The 22,394-nt window shown below is 36.6% G+C and overlaps 2 protein-coding genes across 6 annotated transcripts in view; one reads left to right on the top strand and one right to left on the bottom strand.

The window, feature by feature from the left end:
* Positions 1 to 103: 103 nt before the first annotated feature.
* Positions 104 to 21,588, top strand: Spn (protein phosphatase 1 regulatory subunit spinophilin). 4 transcript variants are annotated; one of them, XM_077423285.1, is made up of 19 exons: positions 104 to 613; positions 3,831 to 3,934; positions 4,243 to 4,514; positions 4,976 to 6,819; positions 8,356 to 9,436; positions 9,916 to 9,936; positions 10,485 to 10,709; positions 11,115 to 11,298; positions 11,556 to 11,819; positions 12,156 to 12,514; positions 13,221 to 13,476; positions 13,821 to 13,874; positions 14,877 to 15,182; positions 15,256 to 15,642; positions 15,819 to 16,077; positions 16,182 to 16,388; positions 16,507 to 16,659; positions 17,115 to 17,173; positions 17,431 to 21,588. In XM_077423285.1, exons 3-19 carry the CDS (start codon positions 4,255 to 4,257, stop codon positions 17,680 to 17,682), a joined length of 6,171 nt encoding a protein of 2,056 aa, XP_077279411.1. In that variant the 5' UTR covers positions 104 to 613; positions 3,831 to 3,934; positions 4,243 to 4,254; the 3' UTR covers positions 17,683 to 21,588. The 4 variants fall into 4 exon arrangements, with proteins under 4 accessions (XP_077279411.1, XP_077279410.1, XP_077279412.1 ...); XM_077423284.1 differs by having other exon boundaries at positions 17,067 to 17,173; XM_077423286.1 differs by lacking the exon at positions 13,821 to 13,874 and having other exon boundaries at positions 17,067 to 17,173.
* The window catches only part of Mgtor (nuclear basket protein megator), a 30,553-nt gene continuing 24,575 nt past the window's right edge, over positions 16,417 to 22,394 (bottom strand). The window contains exons 13-14 of one of the 2 annotated variants that reach the window (XR_013259690.1): positions 17,027 to 17,210; positions 16,417 to 16,671 (exon numbers count right to left, since the gene is read on the bottom strand). The gene's annotated coding sequence lies outside the window, so the exon portion shown is untranslated. The remainder of the gene's footprint in view (positions 16,672 to 17,026; positions 17,211 to 22,394) is intronic. The other variant, XR_013259691.1, reaches the window with a different exon arrangement.

The following is a 22,394-nucleotide window of genomic DNA, read 5'->3' as shown; positions in this document are numbered from 1 at the left end:
GGGTGTCCCTCGATTTTCCACGTCGCCAATTGGTTATAATTTATAACCTAATTTTCTGATTGGAGACTGGGAAAGTCCCTAGATTATCAACCAACCAACCAACTTGGCGCGGGGCCTCATCTGTCGTGTCGCGCGACCGGCGCGACGCGCACGGTTGTCAACAATGTCAACGCGGTCGGTCGGGCAGTGTCCGTCGGTGTCCGTCGGCCGGTTGGGGTGTGTGGTGTGTTGGGGCGAGAGCGAGAGCGAGGTGGAGCGAGGGACCGAGGGGGGCCCGGGGCGGCCGGGGCAGTTCGCGCAAGTTCGCGATATGGAACGGCGCGTCGTGGAACGGTGATCGTTACATAGGCGTCGCGGATCGGGAACGACGACGCGCCAGCTCCTCGCCTCGCCGCTGCGGATATGGCGGACGTGGCCGCGCATTAAAGTCAACTCCCCAGACACCTCGCCCGTGCACTTGGTCGTCGTCCCCGTGTCGTGGGTCGTGGGAACGAACGGCGACGCGCGAGAACCGTAAACTGCCGAGGGCGCCGCAGAGCGGAATCGTGCCAAGTCGTGCGGCTCGCCCGTTTCCAAGAGATGCTCGCGCGCACATGGTGACATCGTCTTCCGGGTCAGTTGCGACAGATAATTCCGCGATGGGGATGGACAAGCGCTGTCGGCGAGCTCCCCGCGTGTCTTTCCCCCGGGCGACGTCGTCGTCGTCGTCGTCGCCGCCGCCGCCGACGATCGGCAGCGGCGTCGACCGTGGAGGCCCCGGCGCGGCGCGGCGCGGCGCGGCGCCTTCACGGGGTGTAATGGCGATCGGGGAGGATGTTTTGTTTCGTGAACGTTGCATTACAATTAGCTCTGCCAATTGTCACTTTACCGTATCGCTAGCCGACGTCTCGAGCTCTTATCGGGAAATTAAGTTGGACAATTTGCAAGTTATAAAGTCCGCCGGTGACGATTGGGAATTGGGAGTCCGTCCCGTTCGACGGAATTGTAGAATTGTAAAGTTTGTAATTTCTTAATTAGCAGCCACTACTCGCATTTATAATTGCACGGTGACATTAATATTCTAATTAAATTTACATTTTAATTTAGCAACAGTTTGTGCGTGCGAGCATTTGCTCCGACGCTTTTGACACCCCATAACGCGTCGAAGCGCTTATATTGTTTATGATGAAACAGAATTATTTAGGGGGATTGCCATTTCACTACTTTGTTAATGTTTGTTTTATTCCATTATCATTGACATTTTTAAATAAATTATAAAATCATACGAGACTATTTATAAGCAGTGAAATTCAAAATTGAATTTTTGAAGATTGTATCTAATTAATTTCATCACCGTACATTTATTTTTACAAATTACGGCTCGTAATCTATTTGTGCTTTACTTTATCGATGAGAAATTAATTATAGTGCGGTATTGTGTGTCGCTAAAAGTTATGGGATTTTGATTACGTTCGATTAATTTGATCAATTCTCGATTTTGACTCCCTACATTTTTATCGAAATATTTAATTCAATTGATACTGGAATGTGTCAGACGGTTTATCGATGCTGAATTTGATATTTACCGGTGGTTGAAGCAAAATTTGTACAGTAAAACCGAATCAGATTGTGTTATTTTATGAGATTATTGGACTAATACTACGTTCACGCGAGCGTCACTACGAAATTCCACGAAGGAATTATCGTAAGTTACTACGGAAGTAACGCTCGCGTAAACGTAGTATAAGATTGATATCGAGTATGTGTGTGAAATATCGGTGGACAATGCATAGACACACACGCACACGTGTGTAATAATTTGGAGTTTACGTCTCACTAACTTGCTAATGTGTGCTTCATTAGATTGTTACTACAGCATTCATGTTGATAACAATATATAATATTTTTATTTTTATCTTCAATTTAGCGTTCATTAAACGAATGATAAAATTATACGAAAACATTTTATGAGCCGTCCTTAATGGCCACTGTGGGAAAAATGTTATGGATTCACGAGATTCCTGAATTTGAAGATTATATTTCGTTAATTTTATCAATGCGCATTTATTTTCACCGACAAATTAATTAGAGTAATTCTCCATGTGGCGCAACACGAAAGTACCACGTTTCATATTTCTATAACGATTTTGAAAGAATATTTGTGCAATGTCACGGTCTTCTCGAGATTACGTTCAATTAGCTTTATTAATTTATAAATTTATTACGAAAGCATTAATTAAATAGAAATTGAAATATATAGAGCGGTTTACTGGTATTGAATTTCACATTCAATATTGATTTTTCAGACAAATTTCACAAAAGTTGAACCAGATTGTATTATTTAACGAGATTATCGGATTGAAAGTGATATCAAATATTGGGTAGATGTATATATACACATGTGATCAACTGTAACATAACTTTTTTTTACACATATATGACGAACTAACATTTAAAATGCGCATAACTTTTTTTACTGCCATTCCAAATACACTGAGAAATGAGCAGGGAAGAATTAAATTTTTCAAGTTAAACGATTCACGGAGAAAGAGAGCTTTATATCTAAAAATATAGATCTATTTATTTTCAACGCATCTCAAGTACCTGGATTATATGTCTATAGAGACCTAGAATATACTTGGATAGCAAACATTGTGAATGAACTCCCATAACAAACACCACAATACAAACGTACATGATTAATGTACGTGTTTGTGATCGAGTAAACAATTACACGATCGTGTGAACGATGCAAAAGCTCTTTTGCATCTATCTACCATAGGGACAGTATTCAAGTATTGATTGCAGCAACATGGTGTGCTATGGGAGGAGGGTTGAAACCAAGGCATGGCAGACCCACCTATTATTTATATCTTATACCTGTCTCATTCAGCTTTTGTTTCCATTAACATTTTTCAGAACGCGTAAAGATATAACGGTTTTGCATAAAAATACGAAAAGAAAGTTAAAACAAAAATCTGATCATAGTTTTATTATAAAAAGATGTAAATATTTTAGAATAAATTCACAAATTGTAACAGCATGATTTCCATTTTAATTAATTATATTTATGACATAAAATAATTTTACATTTATTATTATTACTGTTATTTTAATATTTGCGAAAGTTACAATTTTACATACATAGATATTAACTATATGTAATTTTATTATACAAAACTAATTTTCAATATTACTGCAAGAGATATTATTTTGCATTGCTTTTTTGTTTTCTTAATTTTTATTTTAGTATTTTTGGTATTTTTGAAGAATATATTTTTATGCATTTGTATTTTATATTTTTATATTTTTTATTTTAGAATGTTTTTAAATATATACGTTATAAAAATAGTAAAATTGGGGGAAGATATACGGGATTAATTCTTTAAGAGAAGGGTAGGTAGATATTCAAATTCTGTAAAGGTCAGAAAATCCAATTGACTGTGTTAATGTGCGATGGCTATAGACAACAATGGCAGAAAATGTGTATGTTCTTTGATATACCGCGAAAGCATGAAATCTAGACAGATTTTACTTACAGAATCGTAAAGTTATTTTAAAATAATTTTTATTTTGTTACAGATTAATTAAATTCATAAATTTAAATTTTATTCCAAAATAGTAAGATAATGGAAGATAAATGGACATAAGAGGAAAGCAGGAAAGAGTATTTTAAAGCACACACAAGATAAGATAGTGATTAATCGTGACTCAGATTTGATGAATTATGACATTTTAATATATAAAATATCAGAGTACTGTACACATATGTATATTTCGATATTTTAATCTTTTATCTTTAATAATTATTGATTAAATTTTTAATATAGATTTAATGATTTTTTTTATAGGTTGCTGCAATGAAGTATATCAAATGCATATGATTGACAATGGGCTGAAACGCTTAAATGATTAGCACTTATATATAAATATCACTACTTATTGTCGGTTATAGGTAAAGTATATATGTATCTATTAATTAAGTATTTTATCAAGTATTATTAAAGAATCTTTTGTTGAAAAAAACTTTCTTAACATTAAAGAAATTTACTAACATGTTCTTAAAATCTAATTTTTATTTAGTATACATAGATATATATATATAATTATTTCTCACATTTCCTGTATTGTGACTTCAAAAAGTTAATACGTGTCAATAATTTATTACAAAAATGATTTTGCATTGTAAAATTGGCTTAAATTGTAAGGACAATATGTCTGAAAATAACTCAAAATATACTAAATATATTTTCTTATGCGAAGCTTGTGCCAGACATGGCAGCGATAGAAGAGAAAAAGCGAGTAGGTGGCTCCAAGGTGTCGGCCATCGCAAATATCTTCCAATCCAAGCCACAACTGGATTTGAGTCACAGAACGAACAATATTCTTTCGGATGGATTTAAGGAACCAGCTGTTCCACTAAAGGAGTCTCCGACGCAAGTGACAGTGGTCAGAACTGAGAGCCATGTGGCACGTTTCAACAATGCGCGAGCTCTCTTCGAGAAACTTGGCGAGGAAAACAAATCGAACAAACCGTAAGCAATTTGAATCGAAAAAATTTATGCTATTTTTTTCGAAATTATATGTATTTAATTTGATTAATTATTAGCTTTTGAACTCTTTTTCATTATATTTTTTATATATTTTTTTTTAACCCCTTATTTATTACGCAAATTAATTTATTTCTCAATTATTTTTAATTATATTATTATTTAAAAAAATTTTAGCAATTAGAATTGAAATTACGAAATTTTTTTTTTTTAAATATATAATTAATTGGAAACTAAGAAAATAATCATTCCACTTGTTTATATTTTGTAATTATGAATTAAATTTATCAAAAAATATTTTCACCAAATACGTTATATTTTATTAAGTATAAATATTTATAAAATATCTGAGAGAGCGAAAAATCTAGTGTTTAGTTTGTGCGTACAAAAATAAAATGTTATATAATTACTTTTAATATTAATTTACGTGCTCGTTTAATCTACAGGGTGGAGCGAGTCACAAAACCGAACAACCTGCATGGCCTCCGGTCTCGCTCCAGTTCCGCGAACTCAGGTTCTGGATGCACTTCGCCCGCGAGATCACCCCGTCCTCACTCACCCTCTCCTCCGGGCAGCCGTGAACACCTGAGTACATGGAGCGCCAGCGTACCGGCTTTGAACGCGGAGCGGCACTTTGAGAATGGCCACTGCGCACCGGAGCGCACCGGCCGTCCTGGCGTGAGCTTGGGTAAGGTCGAACGGACGGGTAAAGAGAATGACCGTCCAGAGCGGCCGGAAAAGCCTGAACGCCGACCGAATTCAAAGGAGCTCATCGAGAAGCAACGGAATTGGACTAGCCACTTCTCCAAAGCTAGACCGAACCGGTACAATTCCGATCCGAATCGCTCGCTAGTTCAAACTTCTCTGAACTCCCAGAATGCCCAGAGTCAGGCGCAGCAATCGTCATCATCGTTCGTTGATACGTGCCAGAGCGCGGCAGCTGGCGACTCTGCCAGTCCAGCTACCAGATCAGCGAGCTTTTGCTCGGCACGCTCACCTCCACCACCACCTCCACCTGTCAGGAACTCGTCCGCGGTCAGTAGGAGGGAACGACCGGCGAGTATCGCCGCCGCCAGCCCGTCCGAATTACTGGAGAGCCCGGAGTATGCAACGGTGGAGAAGTTCGACGACATCTCGCCGACGATTCCAGAGTATGCTGTTGTGCAGAAGAAGAAACCTCAGAGCAGTTCAAAAGAGAGTAAAAGTGACGGCGATAAGACTCAGGACGCATCGTTGCCAGAGTACGCTGTTGTGCAGAAAAATACTTCAAAAGCGGCTTTGAAAAAGGAGAATTCCAAAGAGACTTCCAAGACACAGAATTTGAAGAGCGCAGCTAGCACAGAGGCAGTTACGGAAAGCAAAATCGTGAGTTTGAGGTCGACGGAAGCCGCCAAAGACGTTTCTAAATCTACTGCGCAGAATTTGGCAAGCTCCACGACTGCAGAACCAATTACAGCTAACAAAACTATAATTTCAAAATCAGTGGACGATACTAAGGAGATTTCTAAAACTTCTACGCAGACTGTGAAAAGCCCATCAGTTGTTGAGGCAGATCCAGTATGCAAAGATGCAGCTTTAAGGTCAACAGAAAGCTCGAAAGAAACCTTGAAAAGTTCTACATCTATGGAAGAAGCATCAGCATTCAAAGCTATAATTTCTAAACCAACAGAGTTTTCGAAGGAGGAAGCCATGGAGGCTGTGGAAAGACCGAAAGAAGTCACAAAAAGCTCAACGGTTCCAGAATTGAAAACTGCCATCGCTAACGAGTACAGCGACCTTTCCGAGCAGACAAAAGCATCGCCTGTACTGCACTGCGAGGATTCTAGTCCAGTTCGAAGTGCCTCGATGGACAATATTCTGACAAGGAGGGAAAGCGACCTGCTAGAAGCGCCGGAATGCTTTAACTGCCCTCCGAGCCCGATTCACTCACCAGCGAAGACTTCTGAATGGAGGAACGAATGGCTGGCAAAAAACGACGAAATTCTGAAGAGGACTGTGGACTTGAGAGATTTGAAGACTTCGTCGAGGGAGGCTCTGGAGGCAGAGTTACGTGGCGACGTGATCAGACCGGATCCAAGACCCGATTGGGCCAGACCAAACGGGAACGCGAAAAGAAAAGAGACTGTGGACGATAAGAAAACCGAGCTGATACGATCACCGGAATCTGAGCTGGGTCTGCCCTCCGCAGGCACTGACAGTGCCTCATCCAGCATGAGTTCACCCAGCTCACCCTCCAAGGATAGCAAGGAGGAAAAAGCGGAGAAGGAGATGTCAGAGAAACATCAGACAGGTAAGCTAGATTAGATTCGTAGAAAAAGTCTTGTAAGGTCGAAGAACTTTATCGTAGATGGAAAAAGTGTATTGTGACGTAAATTGATGGCTGTCACAATTAATAAAAATCGCCTTAATATAATTTTGTTTCTCAGCTTTAGTTTACAAATGAGACGAGAAAAATAATCGTTGTAGAATTACTAAAATGATTTTTGAAAGAATAATATTAAAAAAAAATTAATTTTTATATAAAAAATATATGTGTACAATAATGTTGATTATTATTAATCTTATATATTGATTTAAATATGCATTTGAACGTATTAAACATCTTTATGGTAAATAGTTCGTTTCAAAAATAAATCTACAATTTTGAGAAGCGTCAGTGAAGCCAGGTGACTTTCGCTGTGTCGTGGGCTGAAATGGCAGTGCGCCAAAATGCTAAAAAGTAAAAGTACCAGACGCAGGCCCCCTTCTTTCCCTTTTTCTCCTTCCCTTGCTCTTCCACCTCCTCTTTTACCAGTGTGCCACGGTATTATTTATAGAAATCACCGTGCGGCTTGTCCAGCAGCCAAACGCTCGTGCCTCATCGCGTTTACTTTGCAAAAGTGTCTCTGGGGTTCTCCACAGAATTTTAAGATTTGAAAATCGTCAATGTTGTGTTTCAAACGGTTCTAATCAGTACAGTGACTTCTTCGAAGAATGAATTATAATGCGTTTTATAAATGCGAAAAGAGCAAGTTTGTAAAAGTTACTCTTAGTAAAACTTTACTCTAGAAAATAATATAAATGTCTGAAAATGAAAAATATATAAAAATTATTAGTTTATTAATAAACATAGATAAAAAAGTTTTTGAATATGTTAATAATTTGAAGTTAATAATTTGGGAAGAAATGTATATATTTGCAAGTAAAAAATTTTTCAGATCTAAATATTATTTTATATCTATATAAATTAGCAAAATAAAAAATTAAAGTTAAATTGTAGAATCAAAACGAGGAGCAAGTTTATTATGGAGAAATATATGAGCAGTTTACAATTCGGCTATTTTTTTATGGTATATAAATTAAGTTAAATTAAAGAATTAAATAAAAGGAAATCTGTAAAACTTTTGCATAAATTATGTAAACATGCAATAAAAGTCTAAACAATCTAAATACGCTTTACTTGCTATTTAAATGTATACAGTTAATTAACAATTACCATAATAAATTACTTTAAAATAAAATTAAAAAATTGCGCTAAATAATATTAAATGATCTTGGCCATATTCTACGCGAGTGTGTGATCTTGTATATAATAGTAAATAGAATATACACAAGATTAGTGTTTATATGTAACGCTGCACTATATTTTGTATCAATATTTTTATACTTATTGAAGCGCCACGTACTCTCCAGGAAGACATAAAATTATGTGCCTGCGATTACTTTGCATCGATTGCGGAGGTACTTTAGCGTCTGTGTTATTCCGATAAGCTATTTCAGCGCTTTCTATATACGTCAGTTTTAGTATTTTTAATATTTTTATTATAAATCTATTTTTCAAATTCAGGTCGCAACAGCTATGACTTGGAAGCGGAGGACCAGGATAAGCCAGCCACGTATCAGAGCTGCGTCTCAGGCACGGAGAGCCTCTCCGAGAAGGACCAGTTCAAGTTTAACGAGACAGACACTACCACAGTCATTCGACGTTCTCACGTGCGCCTTGATCTTCAGGCTGCCGGGCTAGGTCCACGTCCACCTTCTGTCATCAGTTCTGACCAAGAATATCCGCCACTGGAACACAAGGAAATTCCTGTGCCCTCGCCGTACGCCAAGAAGTTACAGCAAAGTGAAGAAATTGTTTCGCAAAGTAATATCGAATGCAAAACTCAATCGAAACCAAATACGGAGGTAAAGAACCACGGCAGTACAGAAGCGCTGAAAATCAATACCACGTCCGCGGAAGATACGCTGGAGACAAAAGTGAAGTCTGGCAGCGATGGAGTATGTCAGAAGACGGTCTCGAATGCGAAGAATGATCAAATAAAAATCAGCGTGAGGGAGAAGATTGCGAAGAATAGGGAGGAGGTCTCTGGCAAGCGCTCCAGCTTTGTCGAGGCAGAAAGCAAGGATAATGTGGACAAGGCAGCTATTCGTAGTCAGGAGATGAATAGCTTTGGGCTCATTACGAAGGAGAGCAAAGACGAGGAGAAATATGTAACAGAGGTGGCGAAATCTGAGGTCAGCAGCAGAAAAGAGTGCATCGCAGCGGTGAACAGTGTCCTGAGTAGGAAGATGGAGAAGGAAGTGGACCACCAGCCGCAGACGACGTGGGAGCAAGAGAAACAAAAGGCTGAATTAGCGAAACTCCGGTTATCGGAAAACAATAATCAGGATTCTACACCTAGCACACCTTCGCAAAGACATTCCAACAAAAAATCCAACGATCAATCGTCGGAGAGCAGCCAATTCGAGGACAGTGACTCCAGTGACACGAAGACCGTTACAAATGTGGAATGTGTAGCAAGGGAAATGCAGGACAATTCTGTTAGAATTGCAGAGACAGCTTCGAAGAATAGTGTCAATCATATCACTCCTATGACGCCGGATACCATGACTCCAGACGAGGCTGAAAATCTGCTGAGTTCTCGGTAAATATATAGCGAGTAAGAGAAGAAAATGGAAAATTAGAGTGTTAGATTGTGTTTGAAATGATATATATATATATATATATATATATATATATATATATATATAGAAACAATAAGAATTTTAGAAAGAGGGAAAAAGGAAGAATTACTTTTGGTTTTAAAACATTTAATTTTTACTGATATGACAATTGACAATTATAATAATTGATAATTAATACCAATAAAAAAACCGAAACTTTTGGAATGATGTTGTTTTTGGGAGCTGCTTTTAGCATATAACTTTTGTATTTTAATACAGCAATTGAATTTTTTATAGCTGTATCTATATTTAATAGTAGATATAAATTTTTTTTGCTGCAATGTTTTGATAATTTTTAATTTGAAGCTTAATATTAATAACTTTGTTTTTCTTTTATTTTGATTCTAATACGTTCGTGTTTATTTGAATGCAAATCTGCTGATTGCCATGGTCCATGCAGCATCTTAGAAAAGAAGATTAGGTGAGTACATTTGCAATTCTGTGATTTGATAACGGAAGCAGTTATGTATTATCTCGTGAGATGATTGCAAAATATTACGTTAATATTTCAATTAAATTTTATCATTTATCATTTACTTTTTAAGACCACTTTTTCTGGTTGATCGTGTTTGTAATGAACACGAAAGACTAGGAAAATATATATTTCAATCATGTCTTCTTTTATTATTCTATGAAAGAAAATAGTACACAGAAGAGAAAAGATGAATATTTCTTTATAAAAATATTATATAAAAAAAATATTTTTTTTATCTATATATTTTTTAATTACGCATTACTCACTTGTTATTCTTTTGGTGAGAAAATTTAGATAATCATTTTTCAAGTCACTTCTAGTATAAAAAAATTCTGAAATTTAAAATAAAATAATAAGAAATATTGAGACATTTCGCGAATGAAACACTGAATAGACATAACTGCTTTTGTCATTTGACCGCAGAGTTGATTCGCTATCAGCGATTACGTAATTCGTGCGTAAAGCAAAGTGAATGATTCGTGAACATAAATTAGACAAGGTTCGGCGTTGCTATCGGACGAGGAAGCGCAGGAGATAGCGAGGCTGCTGTCTCCCACCGGTGCCAATGACGCAATAATAGGTGATGGGATTTCTAATGACAAGGATAAGGAAGGACAGGACAGGGATAGGGAGGACCAGGACAACACGCCCGACTGGCTGTCCGATGTCCTGTCTGCTCCTGATTCCAGTCTTATCAATAGTGCCACTCATGATTATAGGTGAACGAGCTTATTTTTTTTATGTGTTTGGTTGCGCGTCCTTTCTTGTGTCTTTTTGCAATTTTATTTCTATTCTCTGTCTTTTTTAAAACAATTTTAAGCAAATTTTCAATTTTAATATCGATTATTTGGTGAAATATTGGATTGTAGTGTTTTTAAAGTTTTATTTTTTTGGATCTCCGAAGGATTAAAATTTTCTGGAGCTTTGCACTTCTTCAATATTTCAAAATTGCATTCCTTAAATTTTTTAAATCTGGTATAATAGACGCTCGAGTTCTTGTCAATTCTTGGACAACTGGATACCTAAAGATCTTCGGAGTTTTGGAATTATACTAAAATTTTGATATTTATACTCTTCTCGAGCTTCTCTCTATCGACTCTCTGTTAACTTTCTATTTATTTCAGTTTGTCTCATAGATCTCGCAGTGACCTGACAATAGACTCGTTGACGGAAAGCCAAATAGGTTCGGTCACAGGAAGTGAGAGCGGACTGCTAGGTTCGGTCAGCAGCTTAAATGACACTCATGAAACTAACGATGACACCGAAACCGAGCATCAGGATGACTATATTCCAACGCCAGGAAAAATTGTAATATATATTATAATTATCACAATTATAACACCATCTTATCAATTTCTTTTCTCTCAGTTGCAATGCAATAGAATCAGAAAATATATCTGTGATAAAAAAATTAGAGAACAAATACAAAATCACACAGACAAAATAAATATATGATTTTTTATGATAGTTTTCAATATCAATTTTTATTTTTTTTTTTTTTTTTTTTACTGTCTTGATTTAAACAGTTTTGCGGCAACGTTAACTTGGATTATTTGATTAATCAGATACTCGTGGAGAATGGCGTGCATTACTTCGAAGATGGTCACTTTTGGATGGAAGTGGCAGGGATCCCAGAGTCCGATGAAGATGACGAAGACTATCCGTCCACCGTGCCCATCAAGAAGACCTCCAAAGTGTCCTTCGATACCGGTCCCATGCGTGTTTACTCTACGCATTCGGTTAATGAATACGATCGCCGCAATGAAGATGTCGATCCTGTGGCGGCCAGTGCAGAGTACGAGCTGGAAAAGCGCGTCGAAAAAATGGAGGTAACCCTGAGAGAATAACTTTTCTTTTTTGTAAAATCCCTTAGAATAAAAATAATGAAGGCTTCTTAATCTTAAATTTTAATATCGCTGATTTTTTAATGCAATTTTTTCTTACGATTCGATTTTTTTAATTCTTGAACACTTCGTTTCTGTTATATTCCTAATTTATTCTTACTTATGAATGTTTCTCGTAATTTTATGATTGCTTTAAAAAAAGAGAAGCCTGGGGCATTTTGAGATGCTGAGGGTTTCTTTGTTTACAAGCTTTTATTTTTAATTAAACGCACTTTTTCCTAAGAAAATCCTGTGCTACTAATCTTAAAAAAAAAAACTTAGGTATTTCCTGTCGAACTGATGAAAGGCCCGGAAGGCTTGGGCCTCAGCATAATCGGGATGGGCGTCGGCGCGGACGCGGGTCTAGAGAAGTTGGGCATCTTTGTGAAAACTATCACGGAGAAAGGTGCAGCCGCGCGTGAGGGTCGGATTCAGGTGAATGACCAAATCGTCGAGGTTGACGGCAAGAGTTTGGTCGGCGTGACGCAGGCTTACGCCGCTAGTGTGCTGAGGAACACCTCCGGTCTCGTGCGATTTGTCATCGGCAGGGAGAGGGATCCCAAGAATTCGGAGGTGGCGATGTTGATTAGGCAGAGTCTCCAGGCGGATAAAGAGAGAGAACTGGCGAACGCTGCCAATAGGTAAAGTAGCGCATTTGTGTTATTTGATCTCCGAGTAATATTATCGTAAGATTGTGATTAACAATTATTAGTTATTTTTATATTGACAAGTTATATTATACAATATGAAATTGACCTGGTAAATTGTAAAATCTATTTTCAAAGAATTAGATATTTTATTATTTAATATTTAATATAGTAAATTTATTTTGGTAACAATTACTTGATTAATAATTCGATCCAATAATAATTAACACATTTATATATCGAGACTTAATATCATGAAATTATCACATATTAAAAGATATTTTTTTATTGTGTTTTTTTTTACTCGATTTGAAAACTTTCCGTCTTCTTTTAATTTAAACATTGGATGTCAGTGTGGTCTAGTTGTAAAGCGCCAGACTCGTGTAACCACGAGAAACCGGGTTTGGATCCACTTGATCACAGGAATTTTAATATTATAAATTGTACCATCCTATATAACCCAACTTATATCTTACTACTACATTAATTTAAACACTGTCTCATTTGCGTTCCCAATGATGATTTATCCTTGCTCGCAAATATTCCGTGACGATACTTTGTGGCCACTCCAATGAGAGCCTGAGGCATCTTGGAGTGCTGAGGGAACTATGTTTTTCATAAGCATAATTTATAGCAATGCAATAAACAAACTGTTAATTTTAACCGGTGTTAAAAAAAAAAAATTATTTTCCACGAACAGGAAACTCAACTTCTCCGATGCTTCTCCCGATGGCCAACGAGGAAGCGAGGACATCTCCGTTGGCAGCGGGATGAGTGGGATTCCCGGTTCGCCGGCGATGTCCTCTTGCTCGGAGGGAGAACCGGCACATAGCCCCATCGAGAATTACCTGTCGCCTTCTAGTCGCAGTCGATCTCCGATACTCGGCTCGTCCATGTCACAACACAATGGCACTACGCAGAGCGACGTAGACAGTCTGAGATTGCTCTTGCAAGAGGTATTTTGCGTATTTACATTCTGTGCTTCATGACTCGAATGTATCCCTTTTTCATCCGTTTATTTAAGAATATTATTTAGCGAGATATTTACGCACTCCTACTCCTGTTTACTTATACGTGTGGTGTTAGTTTTATTTGTCTGTAAATAGTCATTAGAATAATGCATTGTTCAACAATGATGTTTCTACGATACATAGCGCATACATTTGTACATACTCTCGTGTGTGTGTAAGTTAAGAGCATATCACATATGTAAGTTTATCGCAATCGCACAGTGTGTATTTATTGATTTTCTTTGTTTTTGTTTCGCTTATGCGCTATGCGTGTCGTTGGTTGCTTGCAGAGTCAGTATAAACTCTCATTAGCGGACGAGGAAGTGGAAAAGCTCAAGGCGAAGGTAATGTAACATTATAATAGTTACTCAATTAATATTAACTGATCATAATCAAATCAGAGTTATTCAAGTTGCTTGAATTAATAGGAGACTCATTAATATTAATACGGAAAGTTAGTGTGTGATGCAAAATTTGTTTTACAGGAATAAAAGACTCCTTTTACTTATCCGCATTTATGCTTTAGTATGCTTCTCTTATATAATCTTTACAAATTTTTCACGCTTCTCTCTCTCTTTCTCTCTCTGTCTGCACTATATCACAATGCATGAAATATTAAGTGTACATTTATAGCTTACAGCTTGTGTGTTAATGTACATAAATAATAAAAATTCGGCGTTTTTCTATAATAATAAATTGTAGTAATTAACTTTCTAAATGTGAGATTCCATTACACTTTATAAAAAAAAAATTAAATTTTTTATACGTCTTATTTTTTTTTTTTTTTAATACAAGGTTTTCCTAAAAATAAAAAGACAGCTCGGACTCTTTCATTGGAAGAAATAAATAAAATAACTTGAAAATGAAGTAATAAATGTGAAAATCACATTCTTCACTCATAATGACAATATTTTATTATAAAAGTTATAAAACAATTTTAGATGATCTTTTTATATCTTTCAGACACTTTCTACACTAATCAACATTTCAGGCTTCTTCCCTGAGCTGTTTCTTTCATACAATCGCATGCTTTCGTTACTTTACAGGCAATTCTTCTCTCGTGCTAATCGATGTTGAATAAACTTCACCTTTTAATTTTCATCAAACATGTATATAACGATAAACGGCATATAACATTCAAGAAATTATAATATAAGCTGTACAAAGTTTTTTAACTCCAAAAGGGAGCCTTTATAAGCATACGTTTACGAAATTTTTTTACTCAAAATTGTATTTTCTATCAAATCCCAAGTTGATGTTCATTTTAGAATACTGTAATGTTGTTTTATGTATTTTGTAATCTTACAATCAGTCATATTATAAACTCCATTTTATGTTTTGGACAGTTAGTAGAATTGGAAAACAGCGGAGCAGGTAGCGAAGAGTATGCAGCCAAACTGCGGGAATCAGGATTACGCCTTCACGAATCGGAGAGAGCATTGGGCACCGCCCGCCAGGACCTGTCGACAGCCAGGGAGATGCTGTCACAGGCGACGGCGCAAAACGCAGCTCTGCAACAGAAGTACGCCAGAGCTAGAAGAGCTGCCAGGGAATTGCGTGCGGATATTACGGCTAGGGACGAGTTCTATCAACAATTGTTACAGGAAAAGGACACAGAATACAATGCATTAGTGAAAAGTCTTAAAGATAGAGTACGTATCGAAGGGTTTGACCGATGATATTTGATCTCAGAAAGAACGAGTATTTTTAAAAGATCCATTTCAGGTGATAAAACTAGAGGTGGAACTGACGGAGACCCAGAGGCGATTTGGTTTGCCGGTACGATTACCATACGATAACGCCACTACTAGAATAGTAACACCGCAGCTTTCTCGCAGACAACTGCCACCGCCACCTTCATCAACTAGCTGCCAGCTTTCCGACACGGAGACCTCTGATCTCAGTAGCCCGGATGATGGGGACAAGACTGCAACCGTGGAGAGGAAGCTACCTCTGCCGCTACCGGTGAAGGAAGAATTAGATCGTGCCGTACCAGCTCATCGTCTGCTGGACAATTCTGCTGGCAAGAGCAAGGCAGAGTTGGCCAGCAGAGGCGGCTTAGCCAATCGTCAGTTGCCCAGGCGATCCGGAGGCCTCAGCAACAGTAGTTCTGTACGTTATTGAGCTTGCATTAATTCATTAGAAATTAATTAGCAGCATACATTGCTTGTTTGAAGGTTAAAAATGGAACACAATATTTAAAAATAGATAGAATAAGCATATATGCTTTGAAACTTTTTTTTTTAATAAATAAAACGAAATTATATGATAAAAAATTCTTATTTTAGGACTACGGATTAGACGAGTCGGGCGACAACACGGACGATGATTCCTCTTCAAAAATGACTTCGCAAGACAGCAGGTCGCCCAACGACTTGACATCCAAGCAGTCCAACTTGAGTTCCTATTCCAGCACTTCATCCATCAGTTCACTTAAGGGAAAATCGCACATGGATCCTATACATCCCACTGCGATCCGGCAGCACAGCACTATCAGCTCGCAAGTTAGGGCGATGACCGAGCAGAGTTGGCCCCAATCGCAGAAAAGTATGCCAATGCGTTTGCTTCGATGCATTTTATTATTAAAGATATTCCGTAAACTCTCTCATTTTTTAAAATACATTAAAAACAACAAGACTTTCGCTCTGTAGCTTTGACCGGACCTCCTGCGTCATTGGCAGAACAGCTAAAGCAGGTTTTGGCCGAGCGAGAAAAGCGGCTTGGCGGAAACGACTCCTCGAGGGAGAGCTCTGGAGACTTTAGTGATCTCAACAATCCTCATAATAACGATCCAACTATGGTTACGCATCATCTCGTGGAGGAGATACGACAAGCTGTTAACGAGGCTAATCAAAGAGGTAGGTAAAAATACGCACTGAAATGAAATAAAATTGAAGAAAGTTAATTTATTTATCATCAATTGCAATAACCACAATGTCGGTTTATTATGATAAATTAAATTTGCTGTATTTCTAGTGAAAAAGGTATCGATTCCTCCATCGAATTTGACCGGTAGCGGAAATGCCCCGTGGCATCATCCAGGAAGTTCTCCTTCGAGTTTGTCCTCCGGCGGTTCTGTGAGTCCTCCCGGTGTTGATCCTAGTCCCTTAAAAGCCGGCAGCGTCGTAGGTACTTGAAAAACTTTACGTGTTAATGTTTATGTGTCAGCACTAACGCTTCGATCACTCGGTCAGGAATTAAGATCAAAAGATTTAGATTGAAATGAAGAATTTTTAAGAACAAATTTCCGTCAATTTCTTTTAATTTGCCCCAGACCAGTTAATAATAACTTTATCTAATGATCATTTTGCTTTATTTGCTTAAATTTGCTTAAACTTTAAACGCATGATTTTTTATTAGTTTTTTTTTTATGAAAACGTTTAACATTTAACAAAATAATTATTTAACAAAATATAAAATATGCTAACATTTATAGTATGGATAATGATTAATTACTGATGGAGTGATTACTAATAGCGTGATAATATCTTCACACCTTATACTTATTTTCCATCGTGCATGCATTATCAATATAGATTCGAGCACAGTTTGGTTGCCCGCTCACCTAAGCGACTTTGGTTTAGGTGACAAGAAGTCCCACTTTTGGCAGAATGCACCAGTTGCAGATTGGTCCAAGGAACAAGTGAGTATTTCAATTGATTGATTTGAGAAAAGTTAATCTGCAATTTTAAAAAACTTATTTTTCCACAAATCTTTTTAAACATATATCTTTAAAAGATGAGGATTGTATGTCAGAGAGATTTCGAAATAACTTAATATCACATTATTTCCTTTGTTTCCATTCCACGCTACAATAAAAAACTTTAAAGACAAAGGCAATTTTTTGCTTTTTTATTTTTAGTAGCTTATATTTTTCTAAAAGTAAGACTGTCTTTTCAGGTGTGCCAATGGCTGACAGGAATTGGTTTAGAACACTACTCGTCTCAATTTTTGGATAATGGCATTAATGGAAATAACCTGTTGCGTTTGGATTCGAGAGATTTGAAGACTTTAGGGGTTTACGGCGATGCTAAGGCTCATCTGAAACGCAAACTGAAGGAGTTAAGAGCGCAGGCTGATCGCGAGCGCAAGGAGCGTAAGGAGCTCGAGCGAATGCGACGGAAAGCAGAGAAAGCCGCGCGGAAAAAGTAGCCTGTAAATAAATTAGATGCGTTCAATATCATTTAGACCCCCGGTAAGTTAATGCGGATTTTTTGGGCGCGAAGCGAACCGGGTATCTCGAAAGAGGTAAGGAGGAATTAATAATGGGAATTTTATTTGGACTCTATCGGGAAGCCGTCGAGAATATTCATCGAGAAAAATTGAAAAGCAAATTTCCCGTGTGAAGATTGGAAAGAAGTTTGCCAAAGAGATAAATATTGGAACTAGAAATGACGCCGTCCATTTCATACAGGGTGTCGCCTAGAAAACTATATAAATCCCTAAAATAGGAGTGTCATGTTCAATATGAACGAATTTTATGTAAGCATATCTTCTGAATTATGCTTTCTTTTCACATATACAATTACTTCTTTGGGCCTTTTTCTCTCTTCTTTTACTATTTTTACTATTTTTAATATATTTAATTAATTTTGGACAATATGATAAAAATCATGATTATAAACAATTTTATATTTGTAATTGATATTATAATTATTTCAAATAATTCTTAATGATATTTGTGTGTGAAATAATAGTATTAAATATATAGTATTAATGAAAAAAATTACTTATGCGTATTTAATTATGATTATGTGAATTATTTGAAATAACTAATAATAACGATCAAATAATGATTCCTCATAACATTTTAGTATTATTACTAGGAATTAATCTCAATTGAAAGGATTATTGTTTTAATAATTAATTGCTATTTTTGATAAATTTTTAAATTAATTTTAATAAAACGAGTAGCTATTAATCTTACGACTAATTTTTATTATTTTCTAATAATGGGAGCACATAATAACTTAAAATAACTCCTATAATCGAAGTTATTATGATTTATTCCTAATACTAATAACTTAAATTGCGCCTCCTTAGGACACTCAGTATATTCCTGGCGTTTCCTTCGAGATACTCCGCTTCCGTTCAATTATGATCTGTTTCCTTGAACGAGGCCCATGTATTGCGCCTCCGCATTTACTTGTTGTCGCCATACTTATATTGTCGCTATATTAAGTATTTTTTTCCTCAGTTATTAATACTATTTAAAAGTGTGTGTGCGAGCGAGCGCGTATGTTTGTGCGTGTGTACGAATGCGTGTAAAAATTCTAGCAATTCAGCTAAACGGTCCCGTTCTAACTATGCGTATAAGTTAGCGGCTGCTCGATTTTCGCTCTAACAAACGCTGTTCTTTTATAGGTCGGGGGGGGGGGGGATAGAATCGTGAGCCGCTTTACTAATTCTAGATGGGTCACCTAGAACGCGAGAAAATGTGTAATAAAACATCGTGTCATTTACGTACACTCTTTTGTAATTGTATATGTACGTATATATAGTATACATAATTATATATATAGGAGCATATAAGGATTATTCCGATATTTATTTCTACGATCGCGTTTAACGGCGCTTTTTCCACGATTAAGGATCGACTTTTCAAGTAGACGTTCAAACGTCTTTTTTGTCGTCTTCTTCAATTTTATATATAAACAATGCGTCAATTATTAATTAATTATTAATTACGCGTTAAAGGTGCGTCTCTGATCAATTACGGTGGACTTCTACTGTTGAAACTCTTTAAATTTTTGTAATTGCCAATGTCTAGTAGTCATAAATGATTTTATTGTTTGTTGAATAATTATAGCGTTTTTTTTATGATTGGGAAAAAATAATGGACCATTCTGTAGAAGTTTAGAGGGTGAAAGTATCCAGTGCGCTTAAGACCACTGAACGGTTTTTATATCCCGCGTACTTTATATCAATAATTATATATACATACAATTTATCGATAAAATATATACAAACAATATTAACATTTTTTAATAATAGATATTAAATATAAGCATATATCGTTTAATCAATTTTTGTTTTTAATTAAAGCTTAAATTAAAGTTGATGTTGAATATGAATTTGAATATTAACAAATGTTTTTTAATATTGAGTTATAAAGAGTAATATTTGAAATATAATTAATATTTATAATATGAGTATGAAAAATTACAATTTATAGTAGCAATAGACTATAATATTTTTCTCGTATTCAATACCATATCGTCGTATTCTTTGCGATTAAGATTTTCCATAATAAATATTACGTTGCGTTAAACCAACTGCTGTATCAACTTGAGCCGAAAGGAAGGGACGAAGTTGATCAGAGACAGCCTGTACTTTGCAAACTTGCTATAATTACTTTGTAAAGAGTACACTTCTTTGTAATTTATACTTATTCACTCCAAATTTGCTCAAAGCAAGCAATCCTTCACGCACCGTGTCAGATATATCGAGAGACTTGCATTCTCCGCTCCCTTGTTTCTCACAGAATTTGTCAAACGCTCGCAAAAAGGGATGAGTCCATCGTTGAGCCATCGCGAATCGAGCCGCTGTAAATTCTGCGAAAGAATCCAATAACATTCCACATCGGATAGAACGAAAGCCGAGCTACGCTTTCCTACACGAGAGGGAAAGCGAGGATGCAAACGGCTACGAAACGGACGCTCTGCGAGCGAGAGCAGAGAGAAAGAGAGCCGCGCTGAACGCGAGGAACGAGCGTACTTATTTATAGTAACGTTGAAACCTTTTTTCGCGCTCCATTTTGAACATTTCAAAACGCCTCGTCGCGAGTAGTCGGAAATGTTGAACTTCGGGGCGTGTAGCGTGTAAATATACATATGTACTGAGATATGATTAATAACGATGACTGTAACCGGTGAGACGATTAATATGTATGCGTGTTGTGCGTGAGTGCGTTGTGCGAGCTGCGTGAGTCGCGGAGCGACAGAGCGATTACAGTGTCATAATGTTACTCCACGAGGCATAGCTCTGAATTTTTATGATCGTAAATCCTTATAGAAGTCCTCCATTAGCTGCATTACTTGACGATCGCGACGCGACACTTGTTGTTTTTGTTGTTACACTCACAACGAACTGCGGGAATGAATCGTCCGTGTTTCTTATAAGAATCGTAATATGATATCAGTTGCTATTGGTGAAACGTCAGTGGAACGATCCTCCTGCACTTCGATTATCCATAGCAAAATCTCTTTTGCTTTTCCTTCCTACGATACTTCCTTAATTATACACTCACTAAAGACTTTTTTTTTAGATCTTGAAGTTTGAGGATTTCTTTTAAGCGTCGAAAACAGACGCCCCGGGATGTCTAGAATCTGAAAGAATCGGACTTTTTCATCCACAGATCTGTGTATTTTTAAATTTTCAGTTTTATTTTAAATTTATTAGTTTTTTAGAACAATTGATTTTTTGGAACGTTGGAATTCCACGTTCTTGAGACTGAATTCTTTCTTTTTGGGTTTGTTAATCTTTTTAATCCTTGAAACTCTACATTTTGTTAACTTGGGATTCTTTGAACTTTGGATCCTTGAATCTCGAAATTTGTGGTATTTTAATTTCTTGTGACTTTAAAAGTCAAATTATCCTTTATCTTAAAATATGTAAACTCTTGTTATTTTAAAATGTTTTAGTTGACCAGCGATTTGCTTCAGTCTTGATTGATTACATCCCTTAGTTCTCCAGCTGTTACATTCAGATCGCATTCTTTCACTCTTCGATTTTTGAATCCTCAAAAGTCCTGGATTTGTTTCCGTTCCTTAAGGACCTTTCACAAAACTGACTGAATTATCATAAGTTATATAGCCAATTTTCAACGAATCACTTAGCTACGTAACTACGAGAAGCGCCTCACACACGATCTGATTAATCGCAGAAATCGAGGTAGAAGCTTTTAAAAAAATCTTGCCATTTCTCCTTGATCATGTTGCTCGATTGTTTGACAGTCCTTAGCAATTGTATAATCAAGAGGATAAAATATTTCTCAATGAAATTAAGAACCACTCGGAATTGGTGGTCAAAATGACGAAGTACAAATTGATTATGTAACCTTGCGAAAAATAATCGTAGAGTTATATTTAAAGAGATATTTGAGAGGTTTCGGTCTTCAGACTGAGGCTTTAAAATGCTTTTCTTGAATATTGCTCTATGACATTTGTTCGCGAAGATATATAAATCTCGTACTTCGTTAAACTTCCTATCGACTTCTAGTGGTACTTCGATTTTGTTGGAGATGTATTTAAACTCGCGTATTGCTAGAGCAATGAATAATTTGACATGATTAGTCGTGAATGGCAAATACGTTTGATTTAATATCACAAGTATTTTAAGCTTCATATATATTGATGACATTTTTTCTCAAAAATGTTATCGTGCACTTTTCGTACTCGCTTTTGTCAGATCGCGTGTGACTTGAGTCATGTACGCGTTTCCATTGATTTGGGATTATTGTTCATAAGGGGAAAGACGATTGAAGCGATAGAGAGGTGATCATGGAGGTACATGCGGAATGTGTGGTGGCAGCTTTTTAATATGTCTACGAAAAGTATTGTCAAACAAATACTCTTGAACGTTTTAATTAAAGGTAATTCGTACAGTACATAAAATTTGAATTTTATTCTTTACCTTTAATATTTAACGTAAGATGGTAAGAATAACGCGAATTTTTCGACAATTTTTTCGCTCAAAAAAATATATTTATCATGTTATTGTTATTAAATTATTATGATCAATCTGCAATTTGCATATGTGTTCTTTGCGGTTGCTTAGATATGTTTGTTTGATCGATATTTTACCTAGCGCTGTATAAGAGTTTTACAACGAACAAGAACGGAAGTTGTGTCGATTCGAATGAA

This window comes from Temnothorax americanus, unplaced genomic scaffold, assembly GCF_048541705.1.
Source record: "Temnothorax americanus isolate GAGA-0224 unplaced genomic scaffold, ASM4854170v1 Scaffold78, whole genome shotgun sequence".
NCBI lineage: Eukaryota > Metazoa > Arthropoda > Insecta > Hymenoptera > Formicidae > Temnothorax > Temnothorax americanus.
This window is presented reverse-complemented; position numbering and strand designations above follow the sequence as displayed.

Excerpts from the sequence above, each read along its gene's own strand:
- Spn (XM_077423284.1), top strand. The coding sequence starts at position 4,255 with ATGGCAGCGATAGAAGAGAAAAAGCGAGTAGGTGGCTCCAAGGTGTCG. Across the intron at positions 9,437-9,915 it reads GAAAATCTGCTGAGTTCTCG|CATCTTAGAAAAGAAGATTA; the intron begins GTAAATATATAG and ends TGGTCCATGCAG. Across the intron at positions 15,643-15,818 it reads GCCTCAGCAACAGTAGTTCT|GACTACGGATTAGACGAGTC; the intron begins GTACGTTATTGA and ends TTCTTATTTTAG.